Below are 22,673 nucleotides of genomic sequence, written 5' to 3' on the forward strand. Positions count from 1 at the left end.
AAGTGGGGGGCGCTATGGGGGACTTTTGGGATAGCATTGGAAATGTAACTGAGGAAAATATGTAATAAAAATATTAAAAATTAAAAAAAAAAGAAGCAAATACACCCAAAGAAGAGTAGAAGGCACGAAATAATCAAACTCAGGGCTGAAATCCACCAAATAGAAACAAAAAGAATTATACAAAGAATCAACAAAACCAGGAGCTGGTTCTTTGAGAAAATCAACAATATAGATAAATCCTTAGCCAAACTCACCAGAGGGCACAGAAACAGTATCCAAATTAATAAAATCAAAAATGAAAAGGGAGACATAACAACAAAATATATTTTAAAATAGCCATTCTGTTTGCTGAATATTAATAGTTGGAAATATCAAAATCATGTTCTACAAACATCATGGAAATATTGATAATTTTTCTCACTGTGCTTGAAATTAACATTTGCTTAATGTTTAACTTCAAAGGGTTTTTGCTATTTTGAAATTTTTAAAATATACTTACTGATAAAATAATTTCTCTCCTAGAAACATTGATAATCTTTTTTAAGTAAACTGATTGCTAGACAATGTACACAGATATAGAAAGTGTTTGAAATACTCTCTCAGTATGTTGGGGGTATCATATAAGGGCTTTTGAATACATTTCTTAATGACTCACTTTTAAGGGCTGGAGAGATGGTTCAGAGGTTAAGAGCACTGTCTGCTCTTCTGGAGGTCCTGAGTTCCAATCCCAGCAACCACATGGTGGCTCACAACCATCTATAATGAGATCTGATGCCCTCTTCTGGTGTGTGTGAAGACAGCTACAGTGTTCTTACATAAAATAAATAAATCTTTTTAAAAAATGATTCATTTTTATTATTTTAGGCTATTTACTATGTTTAATTCCCAAAGAATATTTTGTATGTTTTGAAACAATTTAGTGCTCAATATTAGCTATAGGACCCTCAGTTGGGGATAGTATTAAACATTCATTAATGAGATTTTTAGGGTATGAAAGGATATACATATAAAAGTTGAATGAATTTTTATGAATTATTGATTCTCAAAATGCTCAATATTATCAATATGTTTGATGTATAAAATGCATTTAAATAATGCAAAAATTTAAGAAAAAAATCACATTAAACACACACACACAAATAAATACATCTTTAATCTTATGCCAAACTAAAACTAAATAAAAAAAATTTATGTTCCACAGATTCTGAGGAACATGACAGGTGCTCCCATGCACCATTACACTGATTTTAAATACTGCTGATAATCTAAAGGCAAATATCCTTAAATTTTCTATAAACCAAGTAAAAAAAAGTTAATGAATAACTTCAACCATAAATGTAGGTTTTGTTAACAAGCAGTAGTTAAAAATGTGCCTATTATTCATTCGTAATATTTTTCTACTTAAACTTCCCACTGGGAAAATGTATGCAGCAGAGAATGGACTATTAAGCAGACACAGCAGCAGCAGCACATGGAGTGCTCTCTTAAGCAGTATCCAGTGAGGCATGTTTTATCCAGGTGAAACTTCTAAAAACAGCACAGGCAAATTTCTATTAATTCTCAAAACTATTTAAAAAAGCAATCCCGTGACCAAGTTTGAAAGTTGTAAAGATTACTCCCACGTGCACACACTGTTTTGCATTTTACCTTTCTGTAGGAATCTTCTATCGTTGGGTCATATTTTTCAACAAAAATTCCCTGAACAAACTGAACTGTCTGAGAGGAGAAAACAAACAAACCAGAGTTAAAGACTTGAAAGAAAAATCAAATGTTCTTAAGTGTTATTTTACATTAAAAATTGTAAAGAATAAATGGAATTGTGTTGAAATTCTGGATAAAAACAAATATAAATCATCATTATTATATCCAGTAAGAAAGCACACATAAACTAAGAACACATTTATTACAAAAAGTGATGGTCATATTAAGAACTTGTCAATAGTGCTACTACACTGCTTAACCATGATTACATTACATCTTAAAATACAGGGATACAGACAGCAAGATTATATAGCTCATTAAAAAATATATAATTTCCTGTCCAAAAGGACAGAAACAAAGGTTCCAAATGTTTATATCTTTAAACTGTAAGGAAGAATTAAGGAAATTTAATGTCACTGAATATCTGTTTGCTTCAATATTAGATTATAATCACAGTTAAGTTTCACTTGTACCCCAGAAATACTTCCCATTTGCCAGCTGAACTTATAATACATCATCTTTCTGATTTTTTTTTTTTTTTTTTTTTTTTTTTTTTGGCAGGGTTTCTCTGGATAGCCTCCGGCTGTCCTGGAACTCACTTTGTAGACCAGGCTGGCCTCGAACTCAGAAATCTGCCTGCCTCTGCCTCCCCCACCCCACCCCCACCCCCAGTGCTGGGATTAAAGGTGTGTGCCACCACGCCCAGCCTGATTCTTTTTTTTTTTTAAAGACTTATTTATTTTACGTATATGAGTGCTTTATCTGCACGTACACCTGCATGCCAGGAACAGAACTCTACCTCTGGAATGCAGCCAGTGCTCTTAACCACTGAGCAATCTCTCCAGCCCCATCTTTCTGATTCTTAAGTCTTACTTTTTCCAGTGGAAAGTACTCCCTAGTCACAGAAAACAAGGGCTGTCTAAGTAACACCAGAAAAAAATAAAGATGACTAAGTAGTGTACATATGTGAATATATGAGTTCAGTACAACCCATGGTTTTAAAAATCCACTGAGAGCCTTGGCCATCCAGGTGGGGGAGAATGATGTACTCTCATCTGCAGTATACGGCGTGAACATATCTGAATGTACACTAGAAAGAACATTTATCATTCACTAAATGGCAAGTACAGATAATAATTCTGAGATTTATCCTAGGCAGTTTTAAAACAGTGTCTGCAATATCCCTGCCTATAAACAAAGGCAAACATGCAAATTAAGGTCATCTACACTTAAATTAACTAAAGGAACTTCGATATATAATCATGGTAAAATTTTTAATCATTCTCTCCCTCTTTTCATTCCTCTGTTTTGAGGATACAACCCAGGACCCCAGACATGGTAGACAAACATTCTACCATGGTACTGTGTCTTAAAACACTGTGTGTTCATGCATGTGTGCAGAGACTAGAGGACACTGGATGTCCTACTCTATCAATTCTAGACTTATTTCTTCAACATACAACTAACATGCACCCACACACGCATGCATGTACATGCTCATCACTGGAGTTACAGATGTGTGTATGCCCACACCCAGGTATGACTGTGGGGAATTTATTTAAATGTAGTTTTTCATATGTACACAACAAGAGCTCTTCCCCACTAAACTATCTCCTCAGGTACAGTCTTTTAATCCTCATTTTTATCAAGGGTTTAATCACTTTGTATTATGACATAGATAGGAAAAAGCCCAATATGGCTTTCAAACAAGGGCAGCCTAGAGGAGAAGGTCTCAAAATATGGTCCAGGATATGGCGTTCTTATGGTGCACAAGGTCCCAATGCTAAGATGTAGCCTAGGTCCTCCACTGTCACAATGCTTAGGCACAGGAGGCATGAAAGTCAAAGCACTGCCCCCAAGCTGGACATGACTGGCACCTGTAAACAGCAACAGCCAGCTCACACTCAGCACTTATTTATGATGAGTAAGCTTTCATTATTCCTCTGTCTTGGCTCCTCATTTCTCAAGCATTCTCTCATTCTTTTGTCTCTATTTTCATTTTATTCCTTTGACACCCATACTAGTTCTGCTCCTCCTCCTCCCTCATGTCATATCTTCTTTTCCACTGGATCACTGCTTCCAAGATACAAATGTTCTCTACCTTCAATCCCCGAGTGAAACAGAAAACTCTTCTTGACCCTGTGCCCCCTGGAGCGTCTCCCCCTTGTCTGTTTGCTCCCACACTCAGACTTTAACTGTCTCCACAGTGCTTCCTTCTCCTCAGCTTGGCCCAGCATGGCTATGGCAAGCAACATCACCAGAGCAAAGCTGTTCCCTTTATGATGTGCAGCCAACTCCATGCCCCGCTCTGCTTCCTCTCTTGACTTCTGAGCAGTTAAACAGACACATCAATGTATTCAAACACAGTAAGTACCAGAGACCTTCCTCTATACTGGGGATTTCAATCCTATCTATACTCTAACAGTTGACACCTATTCAGAACTCAGTCCTGGGCTCTCCCTGGACAGTTTTGTTTGCGCCTATGGAATTTAACTTATTTCTTTATCCTATTACCATCCTTGTTTCCATCTACCCAATCTATTTACAACAACAACCCATGTATTTCATAGGTCCCTCTTCTCAGCATTTCTAACTTTTTTAAAAAATCATTTCGATCTTATTTATAAGTATTTATGTTAATATGTGTGTGCCCACAGAGGCCAGAAGATGGCTCAGGTTCCTGTGGGGCTGAACTTCAGTGTTGTGAGCTGGTCAACTGGGGTTCTGATAACTGAACTTAAGTTCTTGTCAAGAACAGTGTTTTCTCTTAAGTGTCCTGTCATCTCTCAAGCCCTGATCCCTACAGCTTTTTGAAAAATCAAACATAAATGGTAGCCTAACTAGAACCTTTCTTCCCTATACATGCTCCATCTTTGATATCACAGGTCAGTACATACAAAACACCCATACTCATAAAAAAATAAATCTTTTAAAAAAAGTCCAGAGAGAAATTGCTAGACTGAAAGTTATATGTAAAGCCAAGTTGTGGTACACATTTATGTTGTGGTACACATTTGTAATTCTAGCACTTGGGGAACTGAGGCAGGAGGATTATCAATTTCAAAGTCAGCCTGGGCTAACACCGAGACCCTTTTCTCCCCTCCCCCAAATTACATACATTTAAAAACTCATTTCCATAAAGGTGTTAATTCATATTCCCAACAGGCTAACAGTAATGGAATTCTCATGAAATTAAATATGATCGACATATTCATGGCAATTAATACCACATCACAAGCCCCTTTTAAACTCTTTAAGATTCATTTGTGTATTTGATGTATTTTACTGGAGCAACTTGAGTATGTTGTATCAGACTTTGCATTTCTATTCCTTCACTCTTCCACCCCACTCCCCAGTGAGCAATCAGTTTCAGGTCTACCTCCTCTATTTCATCTTCAAGCATCTACATGTCTCTTCTTCACTAGCATGCCCCTAATCAAGCAATCTAGTGGACTTAACTAGCTTCCAACTTTCTCCTACTCTTCTAAATGTCAGAGGTTAAAGTCCATTTATTAAATGAAATATATGGCTAACTCACCTGCTTCCCAGCACCCCAAGAAACCCTTCATAGCCATCTTTAAGTCATGTGAGCTCCCAACTCCCTGTCACCTCACTTTCTCCCACTTATTCATGCCTAGCTATTCTGGTCTTTCCTGCAGTTGTCAAAGCTAAGGGCCACTTGCCAGTCTCTCCCTTAAAAGTCTGAATTTTTCTTTCAGAGCATCAAGTAGCTCTTTAATTGTATATTATTACAATCTATTTTTCTGTTATATTGTGAGCTCCATGAGAGACTTTTTATCTGCTGTTGTGACCCCAGAGGCTGGCATGGTACCTCATATATGTAAAAAGTAATTTTTATTCCATGCAAGGTAAAGGAGAATCTACTCTGAGACAATCCTTAAACTTTCCCCCAATGGAATATACATTTTTCTGACAATAAAAATCGCATTCCACTTTGAATCACAAATATTGGTGGCCAATAAGTAGCTGGCATACAAAAATGTAAGAAACTTGCCAGTCTAACGCTATACCTCTTTGGCTACAAATAGCAGGTTTATAAAGAACAATGCCTCATTTTTCCTTACTGACTAGAAGCATGATAAGAAGCTACTGTCCACATCCTGTGTATTAGTTAATACTGATTAGTGGCTAACTTACCAGAGCAGACTTCCCCACGCCTCCTGAACCAAGGACTACTAGCTTGTACTCACGCATGATGCGCTCTGTTTAAATATTGACAATCTGCAAAACAAAAAATAAAAATAAAAATTTACAAAACAAATTAAGAATGTAGCATCAAATAGAGGGTTTTGCTTTTTAATTTTTTTCCCTTTGGCATTATCTAACCAAAACAGAGGCTATGGGCAAAAATCATACAGTTTTCAATAATAGCTTTATAGGACCAGTCCCAGACTCTTTAATTTACTGAAGACGAGCTCTAACTAGGCATCAGTTGTTAAGCCTGTACATGTTACTTTGAAGAATGACCAGAAAACAGGGCATTAAAATCAACATAGTCTTAAAACTACAACCCATGACCCTAATTATTTTCAAAGGTATAATTTGGAGAGACACATGAGCTTTAATATAATCAACATGCTACTTTACTTGCCCCCAAAATATAGTACTTCTGAAATATTTTATTCATTGTTATTTTATAGCTGAATGGTGTGAAATGTCAGCTTGAAAATTCTTAGGATATAAATAGTAGATGAAAAGACACTGTTAACGTGTATCAACAGGGATTAGTGAGCACTACCTAACATCCAAAGAGCTGAAAAAATAAATGGATTATAAGCTTATCTTACAAAGTAAAAGCCAGAAAATAATTTCTAATGGTCGATATAGAGTAACAAAAGTAAGACTTTTCACCCTATAGAAAACTGCTAGAACACCGAGGGAAATGAGATAATTTTTCTAGACAGGAGAAAATCAACAACGAGGATGGAAATGTGTAGATAAGAAAGACAGAACGTACTCATGACTCCTTGGCTTTTTATCTGAAGATACTTTTCAGGCTGTGCTACAGGGAGGAAGAATTCAGGCAGCTTTGGAAATACACCAGAGGAAAGGGAGCTAGGCTCTGAAAGTCCCAGAAATCCTCAGAGGGAACACTTGAGTTTGGGACCAATAGTAAGCCAAGCTCTCACTCAATGACTAACCATGGAGTTGATGGGGAACTGTCAATATACTTAGTCTTCTGGTCTAGGTGCATGTTCTATGCAAACACTGGTTTTTCTCAGTATGATTAAATTCCAAGTACTATCAAGAGCAATTCACTTGAAAATATACTTCTTAGAAATGTATCAAAAGGGCTACCAAGCATGGATATTGAACTACATGAGATAAAGCTAAGAACATAATATGAGAGAAAAGAAAATATGTTGCTGCAGTCTCAGGGTTTACACAGTGATAGGAAATAGGGTTGCCTCTTGGTGAAACAGCAAGCATGCACTAGACACCTCAAAAATTTTACACGTTGGCAGAAAAACCTAACAAATCCCTTAGTGATATTCTTCATGTTTTCAACATATGGCTAAAAACAGAACAAAACAGAACAACAACAATAACAAAAAACAAACTATGGCTGGTGAGGTAGTTCACCCCTTTAACCCTAGCACCCAAGTGGCATATTTCTGTGAGTTTGAGGCCAGCCTGGGTTTACGTAGTGACCTTTATGTCAGCCAGGGTTACATATTGAAATCCTGCCACACAAAGAAAAAAGTTATGGAATGTGAAGCTGAGCATAGACTTGTGCAAAGGCACTTGCCCTATTATAGTTTACATTTTACCTAGTTACCCAAATAGAAAACAGTTGTTTACTTGTTTTAAATGCATGGGTGTTCTGCTAGTTTGCATGCCTGTATGCCCGGTGCCCACAGAGGCCAGAAGAGAACACCAGATCCCCTGAAACTGAAGTTACAGATATTTGTAAGCCACAATGAAGGTGTGTGAATCAAACCTGGGTCATATACAAGAGCAGCCAGTGCTTTTAACCACTGAGCATCTCTCCAGCCCTGATACAGTGATTTTTCTTCATGTTATTACAACTACATTTATATTTACATAACATGGACCGACAGTAAAGGAGTTAGGAAGCCACATTGGCAATTCAGTGAGACCTGATGGAGACCTCTACAGCAGCATTAGACTGAGAAGGAGACTATGCTCTTTTGAAGGTTCAGGACTCTAACTGATGAGAGATGATTGTTAAGGAGAAAGAAGAAAGGCAAACACAACTTCTAGGTACCTAGTTTGAGCAAAAAAGTGGCTGACAGGGCACCTGCAACTGAAGCAGGTTCACTGCTTAGGGAAATTTGAGATTCCTGTGAGAAAAGCACGTAACAGAATTTGATAGCTATTTTTTTTTGATAGCTATTTTTAAAACTCGAGTTTGAAAGGGCCTAGAAAAATGGCAGCAATTAAAACCACAGCAGTCTATGAAATTGACTGAGGAACACTCGGTGCAAAGAGAGGAAAGCTAAGAAGAGGACTTGAAAACGACTACATGTTATCATAGAGACGTAAGAAACGGGGAGATCTGGTGGTTCTTGCATTTACCCAAGGACAGTTCTGATGGTTTCCTCTGTCTGTCCTTATCCAGGCCTCTAAGGGGACTGCAATCATTGTGTGAACTCACCAGTACCCTAATTCAAATATGTGTCTCTCATGACGTAGTTACAATACAGCAAACAGTGAGCTTGGTTATATTCCCCAAATGCCTCCTAATTTTCTAGGGGAACAGGAATTATGGAAAGAATTCAGAGATGATCAATTTACTTGGGGGGATTCTCCAACAACAGAATATTTATTAGCCTCTGTTCCTTAACAAAATGGTTAATATATCTAACTTTCAAAGTCATTTTTCATATACTATATGTACATAACATGGGTTGTGAATATACATACATAGAAGCACATTTATAAAAACAATAAAATAGCTTGTACAACAAGCACATACATATAAATTATCAGTAAGAGTAACTGGAGTTAGTATCTTTCTTCTAAAGGGAGTTCCTTCTAACATATCACTGCCAAGTAAGGAAACACTGTATCTTTCAAGAAACTGTCTTCATGGAGATCTCCTATATACTTTAAATCATTTTTAGATTACTCCTGACAAAATATTAATGTTATGACCATCTTTAAGAAAATATAAATATTATACAAATTACCATTACATGTTATTTAAGGTATGATATAATAAGGAAAAAAGTGTACATACTTAGTACAGAAATACTTTTTTTATTCAGGGCTGATTGAAGCCCTGAATACAGAACCTAAGGGTAAAGTATGCCAACTGTGTTTCACCAGACTATATATCCTAAAAACAAAAACAAAACCCTGCTACAGTTTATCAGAAGAAATAGTAATATATCTGGAGGACTGAACAAGAAAAGGTAGAAATGTTAGAACAGAACATAAGAAAGAAAATTAACTGCAACCTATTGCTATCTGCCTACAATGTGTAATACACCGTGCATAATAAGCACTTCATATATGTTAGTATTTTTAATCCACACAACATTCTTAGTATTCCCAGTTTTATCCCAATTATCCTCATTTAAAAAAAAAAAAGATTTAAGCTGCGAGTGGTGGTGCACACACGCCTTTGATCCCAGTACCCGGGAGGCAGAGGCAGGCGGATTTCTGAGTTCGAGGCCAACTTGGTCTACAAAGTGAGTTCCAGGACAGCCAGGGCTACACATATAGACCCAATCAAGTTGACAACCAAGATTAACTATCACAATACCATTGTTTTGGTTAGTGAATAAATTTAATGGTAAATTATTTTATTGTCACAATTATATATTAAAGCTACCATGACCACTTGTGAAACTCAATAGAAATTTTGCTGTTACCTTTGGAAATCTTTAACTTGAATATTTAGAAAATTCTAAGGATTTAATGGATGAATTAACTATCATTCAAGTGGTGTTTGTCTGTTTGGCAGGATCTCACCTTGGCTGGCCTGGAACTGGCTATGATAGACCAAGTGACCTCTAATCCACCTCCCTCTGCCTTCTAGTTGAAGGGAGTAAAAATGTATGCCACCACACCCAGCCTCTTATTAAAGTTTTTGACAAAGATTTATTTAGATGCTATATATGGATACATTTCTTTAAAAGAGTATAATTTATGTTTCTAATTAATATGTGTATAAGGAAAAGGCAGAGAAAAGCTTTGAACCCAAGGATTGTTGGGGTCTCTACCTGTACCAAAAAGTGTTGACGCTGGGAATGAATTATAACTTAGTGCTGCTTTTCCCTTTAAAAACAACAAAAATCCAACAGCAACAACAAAACAAAAAACCCAGACACAGTCACTATCTTTATAGTACAGACTCTACTTAACCTGTAGCACTTCGCAGATAGGCACTTTTAACATAATATCGAAAGCCAAAAATGAAGAAGCAGCCTCCAATACTCGAGTAACCTAATTGTAAATTAAGGTAATAGTGACCCCTTTTTTTGGTAAAGCTAGTAACTTCTATTAGTGTTAAGCAACCATGGCATACTTTTGAGGTGGTTTGGTTTGTGTTTGTACAGTGCCGGGTATTGAACCAAATGTTTTGTTAATAGTGCATATTACCTTGCCTTCAAACCACATCCTAAGCACAGAGTGTATATAAAAAGAGTAAGAGAGATGGATGCTTTTATAGAAGCAACCAGAGCAGTAACGGAAAAAAAGAAGACTGCTTACTGCAGAGGAATACATACACAGAGTAAGAAAGAAAAAAAGAGAGAAAAAAATCCCTGTTCAAATGTTATAAGTCTGGAAATGGAGGAGGAATTCTCTTTGTTGTATTGATAGCAGTGGACAGAACTGAAGCCAGCTAGTGACCACTACAAGACCCAGAGCAATGGAAAGAACTTCTAATAGCTCAGCTGCCCAGAAGTGGAGTGGAGTTTTATTTGCAGTAGTGTTTGAAGAGACTCCATGACCCTGTGTATCTCTGGTGGCTTGTGATTAAAGAAGTTCTTATATTTTAATACTTAAGCAGGAAAATGCAAAACAACACAAAAAAACAGAAAAACCCAACCTAAAACAGTTTTTTGTTTACCACATCTAAGTTAAGTATATTTTATTCTAGTTTTTGTATTTGTCAGCATTGACTGGGGTCAGGGTTCTTTTCGTTGTGTGATATCTTTTGCACTGTTCTTAATATCTTTGTTTATTTACCACTCTCTTATTGTTTGTAAGTGAGGGTGCAGTGAAATCACCCAACTGGCCCACTGTGTGGGTAGAAAGAAAGGTTTAATGAGGGAGCAAACTGCCAGCCTGCCTCTGAGAATAGTGGTGTGCTGGAAAGCAAGTGGATTTTATATGGTAGTTAGTAGGATGGGGGAATCTTTGGCTGATGAGGGCTATGTAGATGCTCTTGTCTGAAGTAGTTGACCATTGTGAGCAGATAAAGGAGGTCATGGTTTTCCTGGTAAATAAAACCCCACCTTACAGAGATTCCGGAGGAGAGCTTACTTTAAGCTTCTGTTTACCCAATATAACAATCCTGCTTACCTGTCAGAATCCTGCTATTTAGAACATTGTTACTAGCATTGCCATTTTGGGGGCCTGATTTGGACCTAACAGTATTGATTGTTCAGTTTCTGAGTCTTATTGAATGAGTGTGTGTGTGTGTGTGTTAATTTATGGGGTAGATGTGGGTGTGTGAAGGGTATAAGTGTGCTTATATATGTTAAAGTTAGAAGTTGATGTCAGATATCTGTGTTTATTGTTCTCCACCTTATATAGAGGGGACTTGGAATTCACTGTTTTGTAGAACTGGTTGGCCAAGCAGCCCTTAGAGTTTGCCTCTTATCCCCACCACAACTCCCCTTCTGCCTGTCCCCACCTCCCTAGTCCTGGAGTTACAGGCATGCACTATCAGACCACACCACCATATTTGGCTTTTTAGTTGTGTGCTCTGGGAATCTAAGCTCAGGTCCTCGTGCTTGTGTAGCACTCACTTTATACTGAGCCATTCCTTGGCATCTTTCCTAGTGATTTTAAAAGTATATTCATCTAGTTTGTTGACATTATATTTTCCATAGTTGTTTAAACTTGAAATTTTTCCAATAGCCGGGCGTGGTGGTGCACACCTTTAATCCCAGCACCCGGGAGGCAGAGGCAGGCAGATTTCTGAGTTGGAGGCCAGCCTGGTCTACAAAGTGAGTTCCAGGATAGCCAGGGCTATACAGAGAAACCCTGTCTCGAAAAACAAAAACAACAACAACAACAAAAAAGGACTTAATTTTATGTATAAGGGTGCTTCGCATGAAGGTGTGTCTGTGCACTATATGCATGCAGTATCCAAGGAAACCACAAGAGGGTAATGGATCCCTGGAACAGGGGTTATAGACAAGTAATTATCTTTAGCTTTACAGATGAGTTAGAGAAGCTAATGTTAAGCAAGTTCATAACAGGTGGAGGGGTAATTTCATTTAGATGAGAAAAGATAACTACAGACCTGAGAAAACTATTTGAGAGACAAAAACATTTAAGAGAATAACAAAACCTAAAGAAACAGATGATAGACCCTGCAAGAAGCTGCCAAATAAATGTCTAAAGACTTTTCAGGGTTGTACTGTTTATAAAAAAGATATATTAGAGATTTATAAAAAACATGATTATCTATATAAAAAGGTGGTAGATGGGATGAAGAAAAAAGCATGGCTTAAAATAAGGGTAAGTTACTGAGTCTACACTGAGACCAGAGTGTGGAAGAAAACCAAAGATAGGGAACATCCGCTAGGAGAGTGCTGTGATCTGAGTGCCTGCCAATCTCATGTGTTGGAAATGTAAGTTGTATCTTAAGAGTATAATAATTGAGAAGTGGGACTGAATCATGAAGGCTTTGATCATTAACAAAGAATTATTGATTGCCTGAGGATTGGCTTTGTTATATAAAAGTTTTCCTTTGCTTGGGAAAAAGGTAATGATGAGCATTTCTATACATGGAAAATTTTCTTTCCTTTTTTTTGTTTTTTTTTGTTTTTGTTTTTGTTTTGTCTTCTAGACCTTCAGTGACAAATTGGGTCAACCCTTGTGCACTGATCAGCTATAAGGCTCTCACCTTCTCCAGTACCTAAACAGACACAGCAAGACTACACACCATGAATCATATAAACCGATCTAGTGAGTCTCTTTTGTAATATATATTCATTCTACTAGTTTTGTTCCTCTAGAGAATCCTAATACAATTTCAATCTCTCTCTCATTCTTTGTCCACCCCACCCCCTTTTTATTGATGTATTTATTTCTGTAACCCACTGGCTACAGGGGCACAGGAGTGGGCTACACCACTGAAGAAAGTCTCCCTCTTCCTCATGAACACAGTTCATGATTGTTTTGGGGTTTTGAGACTAGATTGTGTTCTGTAGTGTAGGCTGACTTACTACTCATAGCAATTCTTATGCTCCAGTACCCAAACACTGTGGTTATGGGCATATGCCACCATGGTTAGCCCCTTCTCTAATAATGAACTCTCCATCAAGCATCAATGATTGTTTATCTCTAAACTTTATCTTCTGTAATCTTTTTTAGGATATCCAATTAGTGATAAACAGTCCCAGTTTTTGTTTTAAAGGTTATGTTGCTCTCCATTACCACAACTTTTGAAAGGTATTTTAGCTTTAATAGATGTTACTTTCAGTACATTGTCTATTGTCTTGGTTTCTGTTTTCCTTTCAGTAACTCAGCTGTTGTAATGGCAGATCTTTTCAAAGTTTCCCCCTCTGGCTATTTTGAATGTGGTTCTAACTGAGTATTTAGTCTTAGATTTCTATTTCGCTTGCTAAGGACCTAATGTTTAATGTTTTGGAAATATGAAATCTTAATCTCCTTAAATATTATCTCTATTTGACTTTTATTCTGATCAAACAACTGCTAAACCTCTTCCTAGGATGTAGACAAAGCTGCTCTACTGAGAACATATATCATCTTAGGGACTATTCAAGCCTCCCCACCCCCACTCATATAGTCCAGGGCTTCTTTAGCAGTTTAGAAATATACAAGACAAACTTTTATATCTTATCCTATCACTCTTAAAGCATTACATTCTATGCGCATACCCTCCCCCCAATAGCTCACCAACCAAGTTACATTCTTGTCAGTCCATGGGATGAAGACAAGAAAAGAAAGCCCATACTTTTCCTCCTTATTCATGACCTAGAAGTTTGCACAATTTCCCACTTGCACCCCAAATTGCTCAGAGCTTATCACAAGGACAGAATTCACTTGCTAGAAGGCAATGGCATGGAAGTGTTAGTGAGGCAACAAAGCATTCAGTCAGCACACCCATTCATTACTAGAGGAAAAGCATCAGGAAAATAGCATTTTTCTGCCATAATTTTCCAATCTTTTCTTATATTTCTATCCTTCTCTCTTTCCGTTAACCTATTTTTCAGATCATCTTCTTGCTCACTAATTTTCTAGTATAACTTGTTCATTTAAACTTTATTTTTATTTTTTTTATTTAAGTTTTTTGAGACAGGGTTTCTCTGTGTAGCCCTGGCTGTCCTCGAACTCAGAAATTCCTCTGCCTCTGCCTCCCAAGTGCTGGGATTAAAGGCATACGCCACCACGCCCAGCTTCATACAAATATATATAACAAATGTAAATATCTATAAACAAATATAGTTTCTAAATTGTTTTCCTTTCAATGCTAATGGCAAAACTTCATCATCTCATTTTCTTGTTCTTAAGTAGCACGGTGAAACAGTTAAAAACATGAATACAAGATTCACACGGGCTCATCTACTAGCCTTGACCATGTTACTTTCTCATTTTGTGCTTAGTTACTCACCTGTAAGTAGCTCCTGTTTCACAGTTGTGAGTACTGACTGAATTAATATGTTTCAAGGACTAGAATATTGGGAGATAAGGTATAAAATCAGTGGGGGATCCAATTCAGTCATCAATTGTTGGGGTTGGTCCTTGTTTTCAGTATCTTTTTTCTTTTTTAACTGAGGAATTTTTTTTAAAAAAAAACTATAGCATGCATTTGCTTCTGTCAAAGGGCTGGAATTACTGGAATTATTCTAAACCATATTTCATTTTTATCTTAGAACTACCTACAAACTGACTTAGAGATACAAATCTCACAGAGATTAGGCTATAACTAGAAAATGTCAGAGAGTAACTGCTGCCCTCCTAACCTCCACCACCACTTCAACTCAGTTCATTTTCTTTGTAGTTGTCGAGGGTTGGGGGCCACAGAGACACACGTGATGGGCTATTTTCTAATATGCTGAGTTAGTGTCCTTCTTGTATGTCTCCAAGACAATGCAACCAACCCCAAGAGTTCAGTAAATGAACTCACGACAAAACCAGGTTATGGTAGTTGTTGTAGCTTTCACTTCCTAAGCCTGTACAGAGCACGTCCTCTAAAACACCCACTCTGGGGCTGGGGCTTCAGTTCAACAGGGGAATGCTTATGTAGCATGTGTCTAGATCCAGGCTCAATCCACAGCACCACAAAAATTAAAAAAAAAAAAAAGGTAATAAAACTTAAAACAGTTCCAGCTTTTAGCTATGTGAAAAATACTGTATAGTCTGCCTTTTTAAGTTATTTTCATCTGGAAGGGTAAAGGAACATAGCTGAGTCCCCAAAGAATCTTTAATATCTTTTAAGCCTTTCTAGGTCTTAGCAAAGTAAAAGTGTGCATGCTTGCTTTTTGTTGCCAAATGTTGTAGCAAGATGCTATGGTACTTCTCAAACCTTAAATGATAATGGTACATTTTCTTGGTGAGTAATATACAGAATTTCATCCCTTTGCAAAGAAGAATGTGTTAGAGATGTATAATTTTGATTACAGTAAGAACAAAAATATATCTTTGCTTACAAATTCTATATGGCCAATATATGTCTTTCCAAGCAAGCAATCAAGAATCTACGTTTAATGAAAAATTCCTTGTAAGATTCTGAAGATGAAACCATGCATAGCTGATGCTATGAAGACACCATCCTAAAGTGGGATCTCATCACAAAGCAGTGCCTTTGCATTTTGTGTCACTTTAAAAAAAATTCTTTTGCCAAGTCACACATAGCACCGCTGTCTTTGAGGCATTTCCATCCCCTACCACCCTCTCTCCTGCTGAAACCCTTCTTCCCAATATTCTTCATATGTTAATGCCTTTACTATCTATTTTTTATCCTAAGACATAGTCTTAAACAGCCATTATTGTTCTTCTAGAATTTCTGAAACTGCTTCATAAGTAGGTCATTGTTGCTTAATCTCCACAGCATATTGGCTTTACACTGTAACCAGAATGATCTTTTCAGGGTGTGTGTGTGTGTGTGCGTATCTTACCATGGTCATTGGTTAGGATTGTCAACTTGACATAGCCTAGAGGCATTTCAAAGGAAAGCCTTCATTGAGGAATGACCTATATTGTCTGGCCTCTGGTCATGCCTGTGCTATAGTATTTCATTTTTGAAATTTTTTTATTTTTAATTCTGATTTTTTATTGGATATTTTCTTTATTTACAATTCAAATGTTATCCCCTTTCCTGGCTTCCCCTCCAAAAAAAACACCCTCCCCATACCCTCCCCCCCTCCTCCTGCTCACCAACCCACCCCCTCCTGCTTCCTGGCCCATTCACACTGGGCATAGAGCCTTTATAGGACAAAGGGCCTCTCCTCTCATTGATGTCCGACTAGGCCACCTCTGCTACATATGCAGCTAAAGAAATGAGTTCCACAATGTGTGCTCTTTGGTTGGTGGTTTAGTCCCAGGGAGCTCTGGGGGTACTGGTTAGTTCCTTTTGTTGTTCCTCCTATGGGGCTGCAAACCCCTTCAGTTCCTTGGGTACTTTCTCTAGCTCCTTCAGTGGGGACCCTGTGCTCCATCCAATGGATGGCTGTGAGCATCTACCTGTGTATTTGTGTAGCACTGGCAGAGCCTCTCAGGAAAGGGCTATATCAGGTTCCTGTCAGCAAGCACTTGTTGGCATCCACAACATTGTCTGGGTTTGGAGATTGTAAATGGGATGGGTCCCCAGGTGAGTTAGTCTCTAGATGGTCATTTCTTCAGTCTCTAATTCACACTTTGTCTCTGTAACTCCTTCCATGAGTGTTTTGTTCATCCCTTCTAAGATAGATAGAAGTATCCACACTATGGTCTTCCTTCTTCTTGAGTTTCATGTGGTTTGTGAATTGTATCTTGGGTATTCTGAGCTTCTGGGCTTCTGAGTTGGTGAGACTAGTTCTGACACTGTTGGTTTGTTTGCTTGTCTGGAATGACTTGCAACATATCCTGGCTGGCTTCAAAAGCAGCTCCTACTTCGGCCTCCTGGATGACAGACAGGGTTTACCAGTGTGCCTCACTAAACCTGCAGACAAGCTGGCAACCAAGGAACACTGAGATGGATTTAATAAAAACTTGAAAAACAAAAAGAACTAAACAAGAAGGGCTGAGGGCACAACTGAAGAACAGAAAGAAACTATATTATTTCTTTTATGTCTTGTTTTCATATGTTAAAAAGTATCACCTATTAATGTAGTAGTTCACATTGCAATAGGTGATCAAGGTTACACACTGCATAATTAAATCATTAAACTGAGCTGTTTTCTAGAAACAATACCTTTAAAATGAAAATCTCAAATGTACTTTTTACATTAAATCAAATATCTGAAGTAAAACTTACTTCTCGTATTTAAATGATTTAACATTCATCCTGAAGGGATGATCTTTGTCAAAGTATCTATGACTGTAACTTTTTATTCTAAATGTCTAGTACTGGGAATGCCTCTAATTAACAGAAGGGAGAACAGTACCAAATCCAAAAATATCCTGTACTCTGCCTTTGGGGACAACATGTGCTCTGCGTCCATGAGCTATCAAAGCCTAGTGAATGCCTGTATCCTGTATCACGGCTGAGTGATGGACATGGAGATGGGTACCGTCAATAAGACATTTATAAACCAGACTGAAAACCCTTGTATGTCTAGTGTGTAGGAGCACGTGCACATGTAAACGGGTTATGCTGGGTGTCTTCTCCCACTTCAACCACATGTTCTGAGACAGGCTCTCTCCGGACCTGAAGCTTACTGGTTAGGCAAGACTAGCTGGCCAAGGAACTCTTGGGCTCCTACTTCTGATCCCCAATAGGACTACAGGTGTACTGTACCAGCCTAGCTTTTTCCATGGGTGCTAGGGATCCAATTCAGGTCCTCATGACTATAGGGTAGGCACTTTACTGAGTCACCTTCCCAGTCCTCAGTCTAAAAAATTTTAAGATTAATACTTTCAAGGTTGACTAACTTTAAAAAAAATTTTAAAAGACTAGGTTAACTAAATTCTGCTAAGCACAGTTAAATGTGTCCAATTCTGGAATCCACTGGCAGATATACTTCCATAAATGAGAGTTTATTTACTCAAATTTTGTTCCTTAGCAGAGCTGCCAAGTTAACTACATATTTATAATCTTAAATAAAGCTTGAGTTTAGAGTCATTTGGGGAAAAATAAGATCACTATTACAAAGTTTCTGATAGATTTGTCTATTTACTATTTTTTGATACAGGTACAGCTTGATCCAAAACTGAGCTCTGACCTCCTGAGTGCTAGAGATGTAGGCATGAACTACCACACCCAATAATATATTTTTTAATAGATTTCATTTCTCCTATTCAGCCAAAATGCTGTGACTTTGAAACATAACACTATGTGACCAACAGCAACTGAACTTTATATAGCATTCTGTCTTTTACAAAACTTTTAAGTAATCAAAAAATTTAAAACATATTATTGTCCCCATTATAATGGGAAACCACAAAAGGGTTTTATTTGGGTTACATGACTTAGGCATAAAATAACTAGGAAGCCATAATCCAACCTGTCTCTAGTGTTTAAATGACACTAGCTTTTCAATATATTTTGTTTTGTTACATAATAACAATAAATAATACCAGCCTACATTTCGCTTAGTATAGATAACTCATACTAAGGGGCCCGAGGGCATAGTTTAGTGGCAATATATCTGCTTGGTGTAGGCAAGGCCACAGGTTCAACCTCCAGTGTCAGCTGGAAAGGAGGAAGTCATACTAAGCTTAGAAGGTAGGAACTAATTAATAGATGATATGCTAACGAGTCCAGATCTAAAAAGAAAAGGCATGATTCAAACTCAAGCAATTTGACTTCAGAGTTCACTGGCTAACATGTTAACTTGCCTCTACCCATATACGCGATACAGAAACTTGTATTTATACACAGGTTCACCTTTGGAAGGAGATGGGAGGGGGGTGAAGAGTATACATCACTGTGTTTTATATGTAATACTTTAAGGCCAGGAGAGGAAGAAAGTAGAAGTAGAGTATAAAGGATGTGGAATTTCAAGGGGGGTAGCAGATTCAGGAGCCTTGGAGTAAGCTAGTGAGCTTTTGCTATAACACATAAAGTGAGAGGAGGAACAACCACATAGTATTTATGTGTCTGTATGAGTGTGTGGCATGTGTGTGCTGATAACCACAGAAGCCAGAAGAGAGTGTTGAATCCACTGGAGCTAGAGTTACAGGTAGTTTTAAGTCACCTGATGTAGGTGCTGGGAACCAAACTCTGGTTCTCTACAAGAGCAGCAAGCACAACTGGCAATGTAGCTATTTCTCCAGTTCCACAAAGGATGGATTTAGCAGGCATCAGGTTACTGTGGTCTCCTATCATATCCTAAGAACCTAGAACATCTGTATTACAAAGGCACAGTTTTACAGCAGGAAAGAGCCCTATAAGCACCATGTAGAATGGAATGGGGGGGGGGGGTGTCAGTAGGGAATAAACTGGAGGAAGACCACAGGAAGGCAAGGAAACAATTTTTTTCAAGCTGCCTACTAATAATATATTTTAGTTTTTAGCAGCTTCAAGGTTAATATCTCTTCCCTAATACTATAAAGAAAGATGCCATCCTAGTACCTCAAACAATACTTGGGAATGGTTGATATTCAATAAATAATGCATGAAATAATTAAGGCTGGATTCAAAGCTAGATTTTATTGAACACTAATGTCCATCTTTCCCACTGAGTTCCCAGTTCAATAACCTAGGAAGCCTTTAGAATTGAATGAAAATGAGGTTGGAAAATGAGATATTGGTTAATCTTTACCAGCTCAAAAACACTGGTGTGAACAACAAATAAGATAATATACACATAAGGTTCAGTAACCCTATCAATGTAGGAACCCTAAATTACGAGGCAGCTGGAGGATATATACTGATTCTTAACTTAAATTGAAAGGTACAGAATTCGTCTACAATTGAAGTGGCCCTAGCCTGAGGTGATGTTGGGAAGTCTAAGGCACTTTGCTGCCACAGCATGGAGCAAATGAAGTGGCAACAAAACCAGGGGACAAAGTTAGTCAGCTTTTTTGAAGCTGAAACAAAACAACACAACACATTGCCTGTAGGCATTGTCTCTGTATGTGGATCCAAAACATCTTCAGGATATTGAAAAGTTTATTTTGCCAACTGGAGTTGATAAAACCCAGAGCAGATTTGGATTCTTTTCCATTGGAGGTTAGCTGTAGGGAAGGGCTACATTGGAGAAAATGAATGGTCTTCACTTTGTAGGTAAAGAAACCCCAAAACAGGCCTGGTTCATGCAAAATGAGTATGACAATTAATTAGGCAGGAGGCACTTTATACTCTAGGTTCTCTGATTATCTCTGACTGTGCATTTAGTGGTGGTGTTGAGAAAACGTGTAGTACAAAAGTTGACCCCAACACAGTAGCAATTAGAAACAGAGCAGACTTGTATAAAAGCACAGGTAGGTTTCTTGGGGTAGCACAAGGAAGTGTGGGAAGAGCAACACTTCCCAGCCTCCTTGCTCCCCTGCCCCCAGTGAGTCGCAGCCACTGAGTATGCGTTCTCTTCTCCTTTGGAGATGACCTCACACCTGTTCTCTCTCCTACACACTCAAATGGAGAACAGCCACTCTTCCAGAACTCAGGCCATACTTCCTGTCAACACTTTATCACATATGGTTTATTTTAACAATCTGAAACTGTAATGTTGCCTTATACTCCAAAATAAAAAGTGAAAACAAAACCAAGTCTAGCTCTAATGTAAATGAAAGTTAAATAATAGAGATGCTTGATTTTGTGCTATATGTTAAGAAACATACAAAAGGACACAGGGCTTTCTAGGATCTTTAAAGATCTATATTACATCAGACATTCTATTTTCTCAAAATAGAATCAAAAGATTGTATAAAATTAGAAAGCTCATTCTGATGATTAGGAGATAAAAAATTGCTAATTAAGGATATTTATAAATACATTTCATTGAAGGTTTACTGCTGCAACCATTCTTTTTTAAATGGTCATCAACACCCTACCAAAACCTGACACCTAAATCACTGGAACCAACTGTCATCTGATTGCAGCAAACTCAGTCTTTTCCCTGTGTTGATTTTAATTAGAATGGCCAGTGTAGGCTCATATATTTGAATACAGGGTACCCAGTTGGTAAATCCAGTTTGAGAAGAATTAGGTGTGGCCTTGTTGGAGGCAAGTATGTTACAGGGTCAAAATTTGAGGCTTCCAAAACCTCTCATTATTCCTAGTGCACTCGTTCTTTCTGTTTGAGATGTGAGCTCTCAGTGCTGCTCTAGCTAATGTGCCTGCTGCTTGCTACCACAGGGCTCTGTCGTGGTGGACTCTAACCCTCTGAAACTATAAGGCCAATCAATTAAACACTTTATTTTATAAGTTGCTTTGGTAACAGTGTTTTATCACAGAAAACAAACAAACAAACAAATAAAACCCCAAAAAGTAAGTAATATACCCCCTCCACTCTATTCTTTACAAAGTAGCTGGGATGATTTTCATAACATGACAAATCAGTCACTTTAGTAACTACTTCCTTATAACCCTCCAAGTGAGTAATATGATTTATTAGTGACCACCATTGCCTTTAAATATAAAGATGGAAATGCTTAAGGCCTAAGAGGGAACATTATAATTTGAACTCTAAATCCCACCCTAGATTTATCTTACAATGTGTTCTCAACAGTCCAGCATAATTGGCTTTCATTCATTTTCTTCAGTGTACCATATTCTCCTCTGCCAGAGATTTCCTCTGCAGGTAAAATGCTTTAGTGAGGAAATGGGGCCTGGTTTGAATCCTCAGTAATACAAACAAACAAACACTTTAGAGAATAATGAAGCAGCAAAACGGGAAAGGAGCTCATGGACTATGTGGTTTATGTTTTCAAACGCAGTATTTGATTGTGTAGGGGCTAGAGGAAATTAAAGAACAGAGGTGTGCAAAAGAGCAAGGTGGCAAAGCCTCCAGAAGACTGGCAACTTCCATAAGAAAAAGAGGGCCTAAGACTGGCAAGCAAGAGGGATTAATTACTAGAAGATTCTAAACGGAGCTAAATCCAGCCTTTCAGGCCATGGCAAAGACTTTGGCTGTTAGCTGGCATGAGACAGGAAGCCACTGGATGACTGAACAGAGGGGATGACAAGCTTCCTCTAGCTATGAAATAGATAAAGGGCAAAGGCAGGAAGAAGAATGAAGACAACCGCAAGCACCCAAGACAGCATGGACCAAAGCAGCTGCAGTGGAGGTGGCAAGAATTAGTTAGTTTCCAAGTTGAAGATGAAGCCAAGCAGAGGATCTGGGAAGAGGGGGAGACTGCTAAAAAATAAACAAACAAGATACACATTAAACCACAAACTCAGAAAATGCAGAGGACACCAAGTAGGGTGAACATAAAAACATCTACTTGGGCAGATACTCAGACAGCAAGAAAATGAAACAGAGTAAAAAGGCCAAAAGAGCCGGAGGGAGGAGGAGCTAAGATAAGAATTACATCAGAATTTTCTTCGAACCACAAAAAAGAATATAAAGCGAAATGTTTAAATCATTCAGACAAAATCTGCCGCAATACAATTGTGTATCTAGGTCAATCATCCTTCAAAATGAGGGAGAAATGACTTCTACAAACAACAACTGAACAGATTTGTCATCAAC

At 37.9% G+C, this 22,673-nt stretch overlaps 1 protein-coding gene across 6 annotated transcripts in view; it reads right to left on the reverse strand.

The window, feature by feature from the left end:
- Positions 1-22,673, reverse strand: part of Rap1a (RAP1A, member of RAS oncogene family) — a 77,453-nt gene that overhangs the window by 17,240 nt on the left and 37,540 nt on the right. For all 6 annotated transcript variants that reach the window (XM_021157561.2, XM_029474954.1, XM_029474956.1 and 3 more), the window contains exons 2-3: positions 5,860-5,943; positions 1,648-1,716 (exon numbers count right to left, since the gene is read on the reverse strand). In XM_021157561.2, coding sequence (XP_021013220.1) covers positions 1,648-1,716; positions 5,860-5,916 — 126 coding nt within the window. In that variant the 5' untranslated portion in view covers positions 5,917-5,943. The remainder of the gene's footprint in view (positions 1-1,647; positions 1,717-5,859; positions 5,944-22,673) is intronic.

Source organism: Mus caroli, chromosome 3 (assembly GCF_900094665.2).
Source record: "Mus caroli chromosome 3, CAROLI_EIJ_v1.1, whole genome shotgun sequence".
NCBI lineage: Eukaryota > Metazoa > Chordata > Mammalia > Rodentia > Muridae > Mus > Mus caroli.